This window comes from Erinaceus europaeus, chromosome 1 (assembly GCF_950295315.1).
Source record: "Erinaceus europaeus chromosome 1, mEriEur2.1, whole genome shotgun sequence".
Taxonomy (NCBI): domain Eukaryota; kingdom Metazoa; phylum Chordata; class Mammalia; order Eulipotyphla; family Erinaceidae; genus Erinaceus; species Erinaceus europaeus.
Window position 1 is genome coordinate 164758150 of NC_080162.1, and position 16565 is coordinate 164774714.

Here is a 16565-nt window from a genome sequence, read left to right on the forward strand (position 1 = left end):
CCAGGATTGAGGATTATTGCTCTAACAAATACCACTCACAAGGATGAAAAGGGATATATATATATATATATATATTATTTATTATGAGAGATGAGAGATAGGATGAGAGGAAAGAAAAAGCAAGAGAATCAACACACTGTTTAACTCTAGCATAATACTATTCCTGGGCAAGGCCTAAAATAGAGTTTTAATTTAGACAAATTTGATAAATAAAATTGATATTACTTGGGGCCGGGCGGTGGCGCACCTGGTTGAGCACACATGTTACAGTGTGCAAGGACCCAGGTTCAAGCCCCTGGTCCCCACCTGCAGGGGGAAAGCTTTGCGAGTGGTGAAGCAGGGCTGCAGATGTCTCTCTATCTCTCTTCCTCTCTCTCACCCCCTTCCCTCTAGATTTCTGGCTGTCTCTAATAAATAAAGATGATAAAAATTTTTTTAAAAAAATTGCTGTTACTTAAATGGTAGACATTGGCTAGAAAGACAGTTTACTGGGTAGGATGTTTTGTCTCACTATGCATGGATTAGTTTTAGCCCTGGTGTCACATGGAAGGTAGCATAGTACTGGGGAAAACTTGGTATTGGGTTGTCTCTCCTCCCTTTCTCTCTCCCTCCCTCTCTTTCTGAATGAAATATGTGGACCAGAGTGGGGAAATTGAGCACGATAAGGCTCTAACTCTGTTCCTCCCCCTGAAGAATAAAGCACATTTATTCATTTCCCAAATGAAGAATTTCTGTGACTCTTCTTATTCAGTGATCCTGAGTTCTGTGATTACAGCGGATTTTTTTTATTCAGGGAAGACATATGATGGTACTGATCCCTTGACTATACAGAATGAAAAGAGACACAATGAACAATTTAAGTTGCTAATTACTGTAGGACTATGAACTGTAAAATAAATTTCTGAAATTGCAAATCCTTTACAAGAGGAGATGGAGTTTTAGGTGAAGGTTTCCTTGGAATAAAAATACAAGAAATGTATCTATTGATAAATCAGCTTAATGCTGAGTAATGGACAGGAAATGGAGATGATAGACTTGAAAGCACTATTCAGTGGGACAATTAGGCTGTCACATCTGTCATTCTATTGATCTTTTGGATTGAGTTTATCAATCTGGTGAGCCAGGCATGTTTCCCCTGACTACCTTATTTCTCAGAGTGCATGATTTGGAGAGGGTATTCTCTACAGAAGAGAACATTTTATCAAATTGCAACCTCCTGCTAGAACCTCAGTTCCTGTGAAAAAAGAATGTCAGTAATACATTTAATTTTGCCTCCTAAGAGAAATAGATGCATCAAATAAATTTCAGTGCTTTGCTCATTCACTCATCCATGGATGTGTCCACTCATTCAATAAATATTTAGTGATATACTGTGGATTAGATACTATGACAAGTTGAATTAGTTCTGAATAAGTCAGACATGACTGGCTTCATAGAGCTTATTGTCTCTCTCAATTTAGACTTCTAATCTTCACTTTCTATTATTTTCCCTTCCTCAAGTCACCAAAAGAATAGATTCAGACATTTTTGTCACAGACCTTTCTTTCTTTCCTTCTTCTTCCCTTCCCTTTCCTTCTTTCCCTAATAGTGACTTCTTTATTGAGATCTGATAAAGTATTTTGCCAATTGCGAGGGGATAAAGATTCACTGTTCCTTTAATCTATTCTTATCTTTTGCTTTTTAAAATATTCTGTTTATTTTTCTTAGTAGATTTAGATGTAAGGGAGAGATAGAAAGAGAGACACCTGCAGCACTGCTTCAGAACTCATGAAGCTTCCCTCTACAAGTGAGGTCTGGGGGCTTGAATCCAGGTTCATGTGTGTTGTAACATGTGTACTCAAATAGGTGTCCACTGGCCCCTTATCTTTTTGTTTAATACATTACAGGCCACTCTGAATTGACTCAAATTATTCTAAGGAATTAAAGCTGTTTTTATATTTTAAGACATAGATAACTTCTTTTGGAGTTCAGCATTTGGCTGTAATCTGGCATAAGCCTTTAAGAAATGTGCTTATATTGTCATTACATAGTAGTCTCTTTTACGACCTTGACTGATGCATATTTTATGAATCATTTAAATGAATGACATTTGTTGCTTATCATTTGAAAAACACATACACAATAAAATCTAAGGATGACGGTGATATGTGGATTTTAAACTATATAGTGTAGTATGTTTGAATGCATTTTGACATCACAGAGTTCAGCATCTAATCCAGTGGATAGGAAAAAAAAAAGTGTTGCAAAAAATAGCTTTTTATGGCTTGTTGCTGTGATTGCATTTTATAGTTCCACAGAAGTCAGTTGAAATACCAGTTCCCTTTTGTGGGGCTCAACTAGATGGTGGAGGAGCTCTGTCCAGATGTCCTAGGACAGTAGGGCCCCTAGAAGTTCTCTAACTGAGATGGCTACAGAACAGGGTCCTGCAATCAATCTCCTTTGAAATCCTTCCTGGAAGTGTGTCTTGGTTCTTTATCACAAGCTGTCTAACAAATGTTCATTGTTGTTAAATTATCACAATTTTGAAGCAGGGCAACCATACTTTACTTAATTAATGAATGAATCAACCAATTAAGACTTTGAGAACACAGTGCGAATCTTTGTTTTCTAGGCATTTTCAAACACACATCTATTTAGAACAAAATAAGACTCTAAGTCATTATGTTTATCAATTATCAACATTTTGCTTTACTTGTCCATTTCTTCCCTTATTCTAGACATTAGATTATTTTATACACAAGTCCTTTATTAGATTTTAAAAATTCAGTGAAAATTTGAGGTTGAATACTGGTAATTTTTGTTTGTGATTGAAATTCGTTTGGTTCCATTCTAATTAGCTTTGTCCCTTTTTTGACAGGTTGTTTCCCTAGGCTCGCTGTCTCTCTCTCTCTCTCTCTCTCTCTCTTTTCTTTAATATCTTATAAAGGCCACTGAAACTCTCTTGTTTTTGTGATAGCTAACAATCATTTTACTGGTTCTAGTATAAACAGAGAATGGCAACTATACAATTTATGTGTATAGTTAAGCAATTTAGAAACTTTGTTCCCTTTGACTTTCTACACAGGTAGTTGGATCATTAGTGTAAGATTTTTACATTATGTACAAGTCAACACATTTCTATTACAAGGTCTGTGAATTTACACATAGAAATGAGTGGATATTTTAAATATGGGTTATAAAAAGGAGCTTAGTCATTGGGGTAGACCTAGATGGGCATGATTTGAGTTTTACCGGCACTAAGCATTATTCTTCATAGTTTCAGGAGATGGGTAAAGCCTATATCTTACCATGCATGAAGCCCTGTGTTCATTCCCTTTACCACATGGGAGCATCATGAATCTCCATGAGTGGTGGAGCATTCATTGCTATGGTACCCCTTCTTTGTTCACTATCTTTCTTCCCCTACTTTCACTTGACGAGATATATAATAAAATTGGACCTAGATGGTGGCTTGATGGCATAAGATTATATGTGAAGCCCTGGGTTCATTCCCAGGCACTACATAAGTAAATTCATAAATAAAAGAATAGCGGAAAAAAATTGGTAGTTTCTACTTTACTTCTGTTAACTGTTTGCTCAAGTCAGCTTTTATATCTCTGAGACTGATTCAGTGACTCATAACTTTTCAGCGGAACTCCCACCTCCATATACAGCCATTGCCAATCTAGATGCCGGTGGTCTTCGCTCAGTAAATTGCCGCGTGTGCCAATCGCTGATCAATTTGGATGGCAAACTTCACCAGCATGTGGTTAAGTGCACAGTGTGCAATGAAGCTACAGTAAGTGAATACTTCCATTAACAAAAGCAGAATTGTTATCTGATACCTCCCCTCTAAAAAAATTCTCTAATAATGTTACTTCAGAGTAGATGTAGACTGAATATTGTGATATTTTTCATCCCTTCTTTTTCTTAGTTTCTCTTTTGTCATATTGAAAGCTAATTTCCTTACAAGAGTTTCATGGTAAATTTAAATATAATGTCTGTTGAACATTTATTTTCTAAGATGAGATGAGTCATAGAAAGTTATTTATAATAATCTTCAGGGTCGTTCCAAATCCATTCTGATTTTCACTAAAATGAAAATATATTAATATTCACTCTATACTAATGAAAAATCATTTGAATTGTTTTATATCTGTAGGATGTCAGCTTTGTTTTTCTGGGCTTTTGTGATTAAGCAGTTATTACTGGTATCTGTGCCAGGGTGTTTATAAATAATTTGGTATTTTATTTCCTATACTAGATTTAGTGAAATGTTTAAAAATTTCAAGGGAACATTTTTTTAGCTGAATATTGGGAAAATACAATATACTTTATTTATTTACAATGTCAAGTAATGAATCATGTAAACTGCTTAAATGGGTTTTTATTCATGTTGGGCTTAAATAAAAAATTCAGTCTCTCAAAATCTATAATTAAATATTAATTCTTGCTATTTCTTTCCTTTTTAAAAAAGTCAGTCAATGATTCTAAGAGCATTAAACATGGATATAGGGCCTCATATATTTTATAGGAAGGTCATATAATAAAACCATGTTGTGAAGCAATATGTTTTATTGTAATTTTTTTTCTCTAAGGGACATTACTTGGCAAAGGGTTTATTGTAAAAATAACTTATAACACCACAACCCATTATTTTCTTTCAAAGTTGAACACTTAATTACACTTCTAATTAGCACTGACTCCTCAGTACTCTTTTTAGAGTTAGCATGCAAATAGGAGTTAGACATAAATAACAATTAAAACAACAGTGCCTTAAAGATTTCCTTAGATTTGATATTAGGGTTCATTTATTCACTTGTACCTCCACCCACAGCTTTTGTTCTTTAATGAATAAGAAAAAAAAAATAAAAGAAGATTTAAAGCTTCATAGGTACATTTGAAAATAAAGAGAACAGACTATAAATCTCAAAGTTATGGGTTTAGCCAATAGCCTTAGTAGAAATGATGGACTGAAACACAATCAATAGATTTTGTGTACAAATAAACGACTTCTGGGATAGAGAATGGGAAAACTATCAGGGGAGGGGGTGGGATATGGAGATTGGGTGGTGGGAATTGTGTGGAGTTGTACCCCTCCTACCCTATGGTTTTGTTAATTAATCTTTCTTAAATAAAAAAGAAAAAAATGTGATAAAATCTTATGTGTTTCTGACCTTTATATTAAAATTGCTTCTCCTTTAACCATATTTTCTTTCATATTTGCTACGACTTGCTAAAATTTGTTAAAATTTACATTACACTCATACACACATACCTTATTTCCCCTTTTAATTTACTGACAAACGGGTTTATATGGGCCTTGTGGGATTTTTTTTTTCTTTTTTCCTGTCTTGTTTGCTTTATATTGTTAATCTACATAGTAATAGCAGCTTACTGTCAAAGGTGGCTATCCAGGAGGATTGATACACTGATATCTTTTTTTAGGTGGCATAGGGAGAAGGAATTACAGAAAAAGCGAGCAGGGTACAGTGATAGTGAACATAAGGGAACTGCTCTGTTGAACCCTGAATTATTATATCTGTTCTTGTCAGCCTGGAATATCTCCAGAGAAGCTCTTAGCTGCTTAAAACCTCTTCATTCATAAATTTAAGATCAAATTACATTACAGACATTTGCAAATCATAGGCTAAAGGACTCCTCAAATACAGTATTTTATTTTTATCCACCCCTGTAAGGTCACTGTGTTCCCAAGGCAACCTGAATAGGTTAAACTAATTTTCCTCTAGAATATTTACAAATATATATATATATATATATTACCAGTCCAAAGTGGTGAAACTTCAGCAAAAGCCAATTGAAAGAAAGGAGAGAGAGAAATGTAGAAAGAAGAAAGAAAGAGGAAGAAAAAGGGAAAGAGAAAGGCAGAGGGAGAGAGGGAAGACACTACCATCTGAAACTTTTCTCCATACATGTGACTAGAACCTGGGTCAGATGTTTGGTAAAGCAGACACCTTCCTTGGTGGGCTATCTTGGAAGGCCTAACAGCTTTATTTCACAAATTGATTCATGCATTCCCAGTTGTTTCATTAAAAAAATTTTGGTAACAGAGGCAATCCAGAATTACATGTTTCATTTACTTATCAGTCTCTCTAAATCTCCCTTCACCTGAAGTTTAGCCTTTTATTGTCATGGCATTTTTGAAGTGTACCACTAAGATATCTGTAGAATATCCCTCAATTTGGGGGCTTATGATTAGAATTAGAATTGGATAATATGGGAGTCGGGCTTGTAGCACAGCAGGTTAAGCGCAGGTGATGCAAAGCGCAAGGACCAGCATAAGGACCCGGGTTCAAGCCCTGGCTCCCCACCTTCAGAGAAGTGGCTTCACAAGTGGTGAAGCAGGTCTGCAAGTGTCTATCTTTCTCTCCTCCTCTCTGTCTTCCCCCTCCTCTAAACACTTCTCTCTGTCCTACCCAACAATGATGACAACAATAATAACCACAACAATAAAACAAGGGCAACAAAAGGGAATAAATAAATAAGTTTTAAAAAAAGAATTAGATAATATATTTTTGCCATAAATGCTTTCTATCCCTCAGTGTATCATAAATTGTTTTTACAAGTTTAAACTCTAGTATTAAAAGGAGAATCTTAAAAACAAAAACAAACAACAACCAAAAAAAGGAAAGGAATATCTTTGGTGTTATATGTTGCTGATTTTAAATTTACAATGAAGTTAAATTTAAAGAAAGAAATTGTAGTATTTAGAACTGTTACAAGATTTTAAAAATCTGAAACCATGTTAGAAAATTAACCACTACTTCTGGTGAGTAGTTTAAGAGAAGTTTAGATTTACCACCTACTCCGCTTTCCTCTTATTCTTTTGATTGCTCTTTCCAGACTGGTACAAGAATCCTCAGTGAATGCATTTAGCTGGCCAGCTGATGACCCTATGAACTATAAAGGGAAAAAAACCCTAAAGGGAAATATCCCTCCCACAATAAAAGCCAGTACAAACTGAATTTGAAATATGCCCTTCATACTCAAATCTCTACATCTCCCAAGGCCTCAAAGAGCATTATGCGAACGGTAGAGCTATTTAAACCTATTTGTGATGCACTTTTCTTTGAGCTGTGCCTTGGTAGCACCATGGGAAGCCTTAGTTTTTAAGGACACCATTTCTGTTGTAAACCCAAACAAGCTTTGACAACCTAAACATTGATTAATTTCTGTGTTTGCATTTTCTTCTCTTACCTAGCCAATCAAACCCCCACCAACAGGAAAGATATATGTTAGATGTCCTTGTAATTGTCTCCTTATTTGTAAGGATACATCTCGACGAATAGGATGTCCAAGACCTAACTGGTAAGAGAGAAAAAGTCAATCATTAATTTCTTCATCTAACAAGTACTTATTAAAATAAAAATTTATTATGTGCAAAGCTTGCCCTAGTCATTGTATTCAAATTAATTATAAGATATAGGTTATTATTTTCTTTGTTTAAAAATGGCATGTGTAATTTGAACTTAATAGTCATGTATTTGTTAAGTGTAATATTACTGAGTGTTCAATGAAGGTTTCCTTGGTGTTAATACAAATCTTGATATTTTAGTTACTGTAACAAATTATTTATTTAAGCTTATTTTAAAGCACTCAGTTTATCTTTGATATAATTATCTTGGCCTGTAATTGTTTTATTTATCAAGTGTACTGGAGAGATAGTATGATATATTAGTCCCTCCTGAGCATAGTCTAGGCAATAAATTTTGAAGTTACGTGTCCATGTCAAGTGTTTTTATGTATATGCCTGAATAAGAGTTTATCAAAATACTGTCTGTGTTTTTTTCTATGCTCTCTAGTTTTTTTTTTTTCAAACATTAGATAAATCATTAGCACCTGATGATAGAACAGAGACTAGAGAGCTGCTTCCCTTTTCTCTTTCTGTCCATTTTCCTTTTTTCTATCTAATGTGAATTAAATAGATATTAAAGAATACCAATCTGCTTAAAGAAATTTCATTATGACTCAACATTTAAGGATCTCCATGGCACACTCATATTCCATGTAGAATATTTTAACTAAGATAGTTTACCAAACTCGAGGTCTTTTCCTAAATAGGAACTATTTTGATTTAAACTTATAAAACCTTGAAAATGGCAGTTAAATGATTCTTTTTTAAAATATTTTTTATTTATAAAATGGAATCACTAATAAGACCATAAGATAAAAGGGATACAATTCCACAGAGTTCTCACCTCCAGAACTCCCATGTCCCATCCCCTCCCTCAATAGCTTTCCTACCTTTTTATCCATCTGGGAGTATGGACCCAGGGTCATTCTGGGGTTCAGAAGGTGGAAGGTCTGGCTTCTGTAGTTGCTTCCCCACTGAACATGGGTGTTGACAGGCTGATCCAGACTCCCAGCCTGTCTCTCTCTTTCCCTAGTGGGGCAGAGCTCTGGGGAAATAGGGCTCCAGGACACATTGGTGGACTCATTAAATTATTCTTAAGGTTGTTAATTTGGACCAACATATATCAAAAACTTATCCCAGGTATAAAGATTCTCCTTTCATTGCTTTAGAAATGTTGATTATTGCTACTTTCTGTGATGAGAACCACAAAGCCTGACACTGAATTCACTTATTTATTAAACAAGTATAGTATTTTCAGTGTTACAGTCCATGTTTTTTACTATATTTTTGCAAGTTTTATCCTCAGTTTATTAGTAGAAATATGATGTTCCCTTTTTCTTTCTACAGTAGACGCATAATTAACTTGGGCCCAGTAATGCTTGTTTCTGAAGAACAACCAGCTCAACCTGCATTGCCAATCCAACCAGAAGGTACAAGAGTCGTGTGTGGGCACTGCGGGAACACATTCTTGGTAAGTAACGAAACACTTGCCACAGGGACATCTATCTGTAAATATAGACCGTGGTTATATTGATTTGGGCTCTATTCAGTCATATGAATTTGTACAATTACAAATTGATGAGAAAATTAAAATGTAACCTTTAAAAATGATAACTAATTAGAGACTCAGCTAGCTCCTTCCTTTCTTCTTTTCTTTTTTCCTTCCTTCCCTTTCTTTCTCTCTCTCTCTCTCTTTCTATCTTTTTCACAAACTGTATAAAAGGTGAGTCCTTTGGTTCATTTGCATAAAAAGGGGACTCCAGTATATATATATCCTCCAGACTTAGCAACATGAATGTCGTGGCATAGAGAATGCTGACCCTTAGCCCTTCTCTCTCAGTAAAGCACTAAGTACAGAATTTCATTCAGTTAACCTGCTCCATAGTATCCAGTATAGTAACATATGTTATTAAACATATTATTATTAATATATTAATTAATTATTATATGTTATTAATAACATATGTTATTAAAACATGGGGCAAAGGCTACATTTTATTGAGACTTGGAGTAAAGGTAATTAACTCCAGTAAATAATTTGATTGACCATAAGATAAAATAAGAAAATATGAATATTTCAATTTGAGCAAAAGTTAGTTTTCATTTTTGTGTGTGAATGTGTATGGGCCAAATAGTGAATCTAGTACTTAACACTTATATGACATCACTGAACCACTTCCCAGCTCAATTTCTTTCTTTTCTTTAAACTTTTAAAATTTATTATTATATAAAGACAGAGAAAAATTGAGAGAGGGGGGAGGTAGAGAGGAAGAGAGGTAGAGAGACACCTGAAGCCTTGTTTCACTACCTGGGAGCTTTCCCCCTGCAGGTAGGGACCAGGAGCTTGAACCCAAGTCCTTGCACACTGTAGCGTGTGCACTTAACCAAGTGCACTTCCGTCTGGCCCTGTCAATTTATTTCTTCTCTTACACTTATTTAGAGATGTGGTCCTGTGTTGGGTGTGAGAAATAGAGGTATGAACACACAGCTTTAGTATCCATGAAGTTTCATTGACAGTGTTCATTTTGCTCTTATGTGCTCAAATCCAGAGGTTAAGGCTTGAATAAAAGCAACATATAGTCTTCAGTTAGTTCTCCATGAATATAAAGAAGTCCCATAAGACAGAGTTTAATTTTGAATTTCTTTTTAAAAAATATTTTATTTTGGGAGTCGGGCTGTAGCACAGCGGGTTAAGCGCAAGTGGCGCAAAGCACAAGGACCGGCATAAGGATCCCGGTTCGAACCCCGGCTCCCCACCTGCAGGGGAGTCGCTTCACAGGTGGTGAAGCAGGTCTGCAGGTGTCTATCTTTCTCTCCTCCTCTGTCTTCCCCTCCTCTCTCCATTTCTCTCTGTCCTATCCAACAACGACAACAACAATAATAACTACAACAATAAAACAACAAAGGCAACAAAAGGAAATAAATAAATAAAATAAATATTAAAAATTTTTATTTTATTAATGAGAGGAATAGGAGGAGAGAGAGAAAGAACCAAACATCACTCTGGTACATGTGCTGCCGGGGATTGAACTCAGGACCTCATAGCTTGAGAGTTAAACACTTTATTCACTGAACCACTTTCTGGACCACTAATTTTGAGTTTCTATGGGACATTTGTTCTCTGTTGCTGATAAAAGGCAAGTCCAAGTGTTTGAAATTCTTGAGTAGTTGTCAATTAATATCTGACTATGTGGTTAACATTCTCCTGTAAAACCTGGCATAGCTTGGTGATAATGCACATGGATGTGTGCATATGTTGCCATGAGCAAGGACATGGTTCAAACCCCCAGTTCCTGCCTGTGTGTGTGTGTGGTGGGGGGTGGGAATCTTCATGAGTGGTGAAGCAGTGCTGCAGGTATCTCTCTTTTTCTCTCCTTCTCCTTCCAGGATTGAACCTGGAATCTCCGAATTTCAGGCATGGAAATTTGGTGCACTAACTCTGTACTATTTCCCCAACCCTAGTGTAACTTTCCTGTGAGCCATCTAAATTTGATTGGAGAAACTAAGTTTTATCTGTAGTATAGAAAAGCTAGAAATAAGCCAACTATGGAACAGTCTCTAATAAGAATGATTGGATTTTTAGAGACATTGCTCTTAACATTTCCAGTACATAGATGTTTTTTTCTGTTGGGAGAGACTTCAAGGGGCTTCTTTCTTATTTTGGATAAGAAAATATTAGGAATTTGACTTCATTTTTAAAAGCACAGGTATCTGCACTCATTTGAATTATGATAAAATTTCCATTAATAGATAATTTTCTCTTCTTACTGTTCTGCATTTAAGTGAGTTCTTGGGATGCTAACAAGCAAATGTGTTAGGATACTGAGTGTACAGTTTACTAGTTACAAAATGTATTGACTTTCATTTATTAACAAATTTATCATGCACAGTATGTGTCAAAGAACAGCATAAAATGAAAACATTGGAATAATCAGTCTCACTACACTGATCATTTTAAAAAAAAAAAGAATAGGGTCCAGCGGTAGCACAGTGGGTTAAGCGCACATGACACAAAGAGCAAGGAACCGCATAAGGACCCGGGTTGGAGCCCCCAGCTCCCCACCTGCAGGGGAGTCGCTTCACAGGTGGTGAAGTAGGTCTGCAGGTGTCTGTCTTTCTCTCCCCCTCTCTGTCTTCCCCTCCTCTCTCCATTTCTCTCTGTCCTATCCAACAACAAACAATATCAACAACAATAATAACCACAACAAGGCTACAATAACAAGGGCAACAAAAGGGGGAAAAATGGCCTCCAGGAGCAGTGGATTCAAGGTGCAGGCACTGAGCCGCAGCAATAACCCTGGAGGCAAAAAAAAAAAAAGTAAAGAAACGAGCAGTTAAAATAGTTCACTTGGATACTGTGCTGCTATGTCTTGTGCATGACCCAGGTTTGAGACTGGGCGCCAAAGTATTAAAGGAAGCTTGGTGCTGTGACCATCTCTCTGCCTTTCTGCCTCTCTTTATATATATTTTTTAAGAACAAAAAAAAGAATAAAACAATATTAATAAACAATTGAAATAAATTAACTTGTTACAAAATAACTAGTGAAAGAAAAATCACTTCAACTTAAAAAAACATAAACTTCTGTTTGGCATTTTCAGATGTTGAAAAGTAATCTTCTATCTTGGTACTCTATGTTCTTTCTGTAACTGAGAGAAATTATTGCAGGGCTAAGTAAGTTACATGAGGTTTGAAATGAAAATGAAGCAAAACAAATCCAGACAAACCCAGGTTGTTGAAAAATTGAAAATAAAAGCAACCAAACATCAAATACTTTCTGGTAATGTGTGCATTCAACTAGATGTGCCACCACCCAGCCCTCTCAAATACTTTCTGAAAACTACCTTTTAGATGCCAGGAGTGAGAAACTAGGTTTAGGCCTCTAAGCACCACATGGAAACACTATATACAAAGGGGAACTTTCCCAAGTAGTGCTGTGGTATCTCTCTATCTCTGCTTCTCTGTTGTCTACCTTTTATCTAAAAAGAAAAAAACCACCAGGAGTGGTAGAATCCTACAGGCATGAAGCCCCAACACAGTCCTAACAACAAAGGGGGGGGGAGAGTATGGGTCGTCTCCCTGGCCACTGGCAGTGGAGACCGGGGAAACCCCTGGGGGCCCTGGGGGGGGCCCTGGTGACGAGGGTGATGTGCACACAGAGAGAGGAAGGAAACACATGACCAACCAGCTCCAGGAGAAGCCCTTTAGGACGACTTGTTTATTGGGGGATACAAGAAAGTAGATATACCCATAGTTCAGAGAGAATGTTGAGGTAATCATTAACCCACACACACAATGCATAGCTACTTCTTGACCTACCAAGTATTTGATCACAACTGGAAAGTTACCATATAAGGTCTGGTCATGAGCTCACAATGCATAGGCAAGCTTTTTTCTCTAAGGGTAAATTACATGCACTTCAGGGCAGGGGAGAAGGGAGCAGTTTGAGCAAAGCCAGGATATTTGCGATGGGTTTCAGGTTGGCCATACACAGTATTTCATGGCCTTTGTTCAAAAGGGATGGGGGAGCATGTACAGGAAGGTGCCCCATCTGGAAAAGCCCATCCATCACAAGTTCATGAGGTCAGGAGGGACCTGCCTAATGTCTCTTCCCCTTAGGAGGGAGAGAACTCGGGATCAGCCCACTCAGACTCTCATGGAAATAGTGGCCTGGACTTCCCAGACAGTGTGCCCTTTCCCCACAGGGGAGAAATAAAGAAAAAGAAAACTATCTTTGGTGGCTGGGCGGTAACACATTTGGTTAAGCGCACATAGTACAAAGCTCAAGGATCCCTGTTAGAGCCACCAGCTTCCCATCTGTAGGGAGGTCACTCTACAAGTGGTAAAGCAGGTCTGCAGGTGTCTGTTTTTCTCTCCCCCTTTATATCTCCCCCTCACCCTCTGCCCTATCCTATTAAAAAAGTCAAAAAGGTAGCCTCCAGAAGCAGTGGCTCCAAAGTGCTGTCACTAAGCCCCAGCAATAACCATCTTCTGTTATGTGTATAATGTTTGAATATGCATAATTTCTTCAAAGCCTATGACTTACAGAATTTTGAGAGTTAGGAAAGGACAAATGGGTGTCCTGCAATTCTAAACAAAAAAAACAAAAGTTAATTTTAATAGAAGAGTTGAGGGTTTTATGATAAAGCAGCAACTATTAACAATTCTTCTATACCTACTAAATAAATTTATATGTTAAAAAACAGCATATGGAAAATCAAAGAAGATAAAAGGTATTTATTTATTTATTTGAGGAAGGGCAGGAGGGTGTGTGCCAGAGACCAGAACTCAGGACTTCATACACCGGAAGCATGTATTCTAACACTGAGCAACGTACTGGGTCTCAAGAAACACACTGTAAAAATACAAGGACTGGAAGATAGCACACCCTGTATGAGCACCCAGCACCAAGTAAGAGTCTCGTGGCAAAATACAAGGACTGGCGTAAGGATCCTGGTTCAAGCCCCCAGCTCCCCACCTGCAGGGGAGTCGCTTCATAGGTGGTGAAGCAAGTCTGCAGGTATCTATCTTTCTCTCCCCCTCTCTTTCTTCCCTTCCTCTCTCCATTTCTCTCTGTCCTATCCAACAACAACATCAACAACAACAATAATAACTACAACAATAAAAAACAAAGAGTCTCATGTGTAGTACCAAGGGAAACTTAGTGAATAGCAGAGTGATGCTGTGGTGTCTCCTTTTCCTCTGTCACTATCTGAAATTAAATGGAAATAATACATCTTTATACCTCACTAAGATTACTAGGGGGTTCAGTGTCTTCATGACTCCATCACCATTTCTCATAGCCATTTCCCTCCCTTTTCTTTGATAGAGGATGAGAGACAGAGAGACAGAAAAATCTGCAGCACTGCTCCACCAGTTGTGAAGCCTACCCATTGTAGGTATGGAGAAAATACAGTTTTTGTGTGAAAACTTTACTTTAAATTTTGATTGTCTTTTGTTATTGTTGTTTGTTTTAATTGCCTCCAGTATTATTGCTGGGGCTCAATGCCTGCACAATGAATCTACTGTTCCTGGTGGCCATTTTTTTTTCCTTCCTCCCCTCTTCTTCTTTTATTTGATAGGATAAAGAAATTGAGAATGGAAGGGGGCGATAGCAAAGAAGAGAGACAGAGAGACACCTGCATTACTTGCTTCACCACTTATGAACCCCCCCCGTAAGGGGCAGTGGGGGTTTTAGCTTGCTCCTTGCACTTGGTAAGGTGTGCACTTAACCAAGTGCACCACCACCTGGCTCCCTGAATTTTACTGTTTAAAAATATTTTATGTCATTTTAATGAGTGAGCAATAGAAAGAGAAAGGCTGTGGTAGAAAGTCCAGAGCACTGATCAGCTCTGGTTTATATTGTTACTGAGGACTGAACATGGAACCTCAGAGCCTCAGGAATGAAAGGGTTTTTACATAAGTGTGCTATCTTGCCTGCCTCTAATTTTCTATTCTACTTTCTTTGAGAAATTTCTATCCACCATTTCAAGTATCTGAATCATAATCCTAGCAGGAAGATAGCCTATCCTGTTACCTACATGGGGGAAAAAAACCTGATAGATACAATTATACTCTAGAAGGATTGTGTTTTTGTCTTGTAGAAGAACCAAGTATGGAACAAAACCAAATTAGTTTCCTGATTTTAGGTTGACTTGTATGTATGGATTTGTTTAATTTGTTTCCTTTGTGAATTTACCGTATGAAATGAATAAATAGTTGTATTCAGGTAATAAATGTAAATGTTCCTGTATTTAAAAGGATAATTCTCAAGACTTTAGAAAATACTTTAAGATGTTTTGCCTTCTCTAAGAAAATATTACTTTATTCAGCCAGGCTAGTCATACTGACTTTCAGCTTTAAGGAACATTAAAAAAATGTAATAGGGAAAGATAGGAAGAGAATGAGGGTATGGATCAACCTGCCAACCCAAAAGCAATCATAGAAACCAGAATTCCTACCTTCTGTACCCCATAAAGAGTTTTGGTTCATACTCCCAGAGGGAGAGTGTTAGGGGAAGATGATTAGAGGGCTCTGAACTCCAATTCTATCAGGATCTTAAGAAAGAATAGGAAAAAAAATTAAAATAAAACGACACTCAGAAATAGTAGGTGTGACTAGGAAGGAAGAAAAATTGAAAAGATTTGGGTAGGAGGGAGGGTTCAAGTTCTGTAACATGATGGCAGAGGAGGGTCTAGTGGGGGTTATGGTATTGTTATGGGGAAAACTGGGAAATGTTATGCATGTACAAACTTCTGTATTTTACTGTTGACTGTAAACTATGAATCCCCCAATAAAGAAATTTTTAAAAAGGAAGGAAGACTAGTTAACCCATATCTGTGATCTTGAGAGAAATAATGCAGTTTCCAATGGAGGCAATAGGGACACAGAACTCTGGTATTGGGAAAGATGTGGAATTCTACCCATGTTAGCTTATAATTCTGTAAATAAATATTAAAATATTTTTTAAAAATTAAATACATTGAAGATTAACAGATCTCAGCATAATATGTAATAAGAGACTATCCCTTATGATTTAAAGGAAAAATAACTTTGGGGTCCATAAATATATTTTATTACCTTGTAGTGAACTAACACATAAATCTGAAAGAAATGGCTAATTACAGCATGATATTCAACTTTTATAAAGCAGCTTAGATTGCATCAGAACCTTGGGAAAATCATGAGAACTATTTGAGAGGAGAGTTTGAAACATTATTTTAAGGGGGGGAGAGTAACAACATGGAGACAGCTAGCTCCATGGTTGTTTCTGTAGTGATTGCTGATAACATTTGAACTAAAGAAACACTTTATCAGATTGAATGTTTTCAGTTGTTTTTCTTTTCAGTCCCTCTCTTTATTTATTTTACAGTGGATGGAACTGAGGTTCAACACTCTGGCAAAATGCCCACACTGCAAAAAAATGTAAGTTCTCTCCTATTGGAAGTACTATTGGGAAGTACTTGAGAACAATTTAAGGAGCTTAAATTCTCACTTATGTAGATTTTTATTTTAAGACATCCTTTGGTTTTACTGCATGCTTAATAATTTTTTGCTTTTTGAGAGTAAAAAAAAGACCATTTGAAATTTTAACTTGGAGAGTGCAATAGAACACATGGATTAGCAAAGTGTATAACCCATATAAGTACATGGAAATCTATTTACTGGGAGACCATATGTGACCATCTAAATATGTAATGTGTATGACCATCT

General features: G+C 36.7%; 1 protein-coding gene across 1 annotated transcript in view; it reads left to right on the plus strand.

Annotated features, from left to right (window-relative positions):
- Window positions 1-16565, plus strand: part of PIP4P2 (phosphatidylinositol-4,5-bisphosphate 4-phosphatase 2) — a 40036-nt gene that overhangs the window by 19371 nt on the left and 4100 nt on the right. Inside the window, exons 2-5 of the mRNA XM_007517360.3 lie at window positions 3630-3778; window positions 7202-7308; window positions 8702-8825; window positions 16225-16277. Of these exons, the coding sequence (XP_007517422.1) occupies window positions 3630-3778; window positions 7202-7308; window positions 8702-8825; window positions 16225-16277 (433 nt within the window). The remainder of the gene's footprint in view (window positions 1-3629; window positions 3779-7201; window positions 7309-8701; window positions 8826-16224; window positions 16278-16565) is intronic.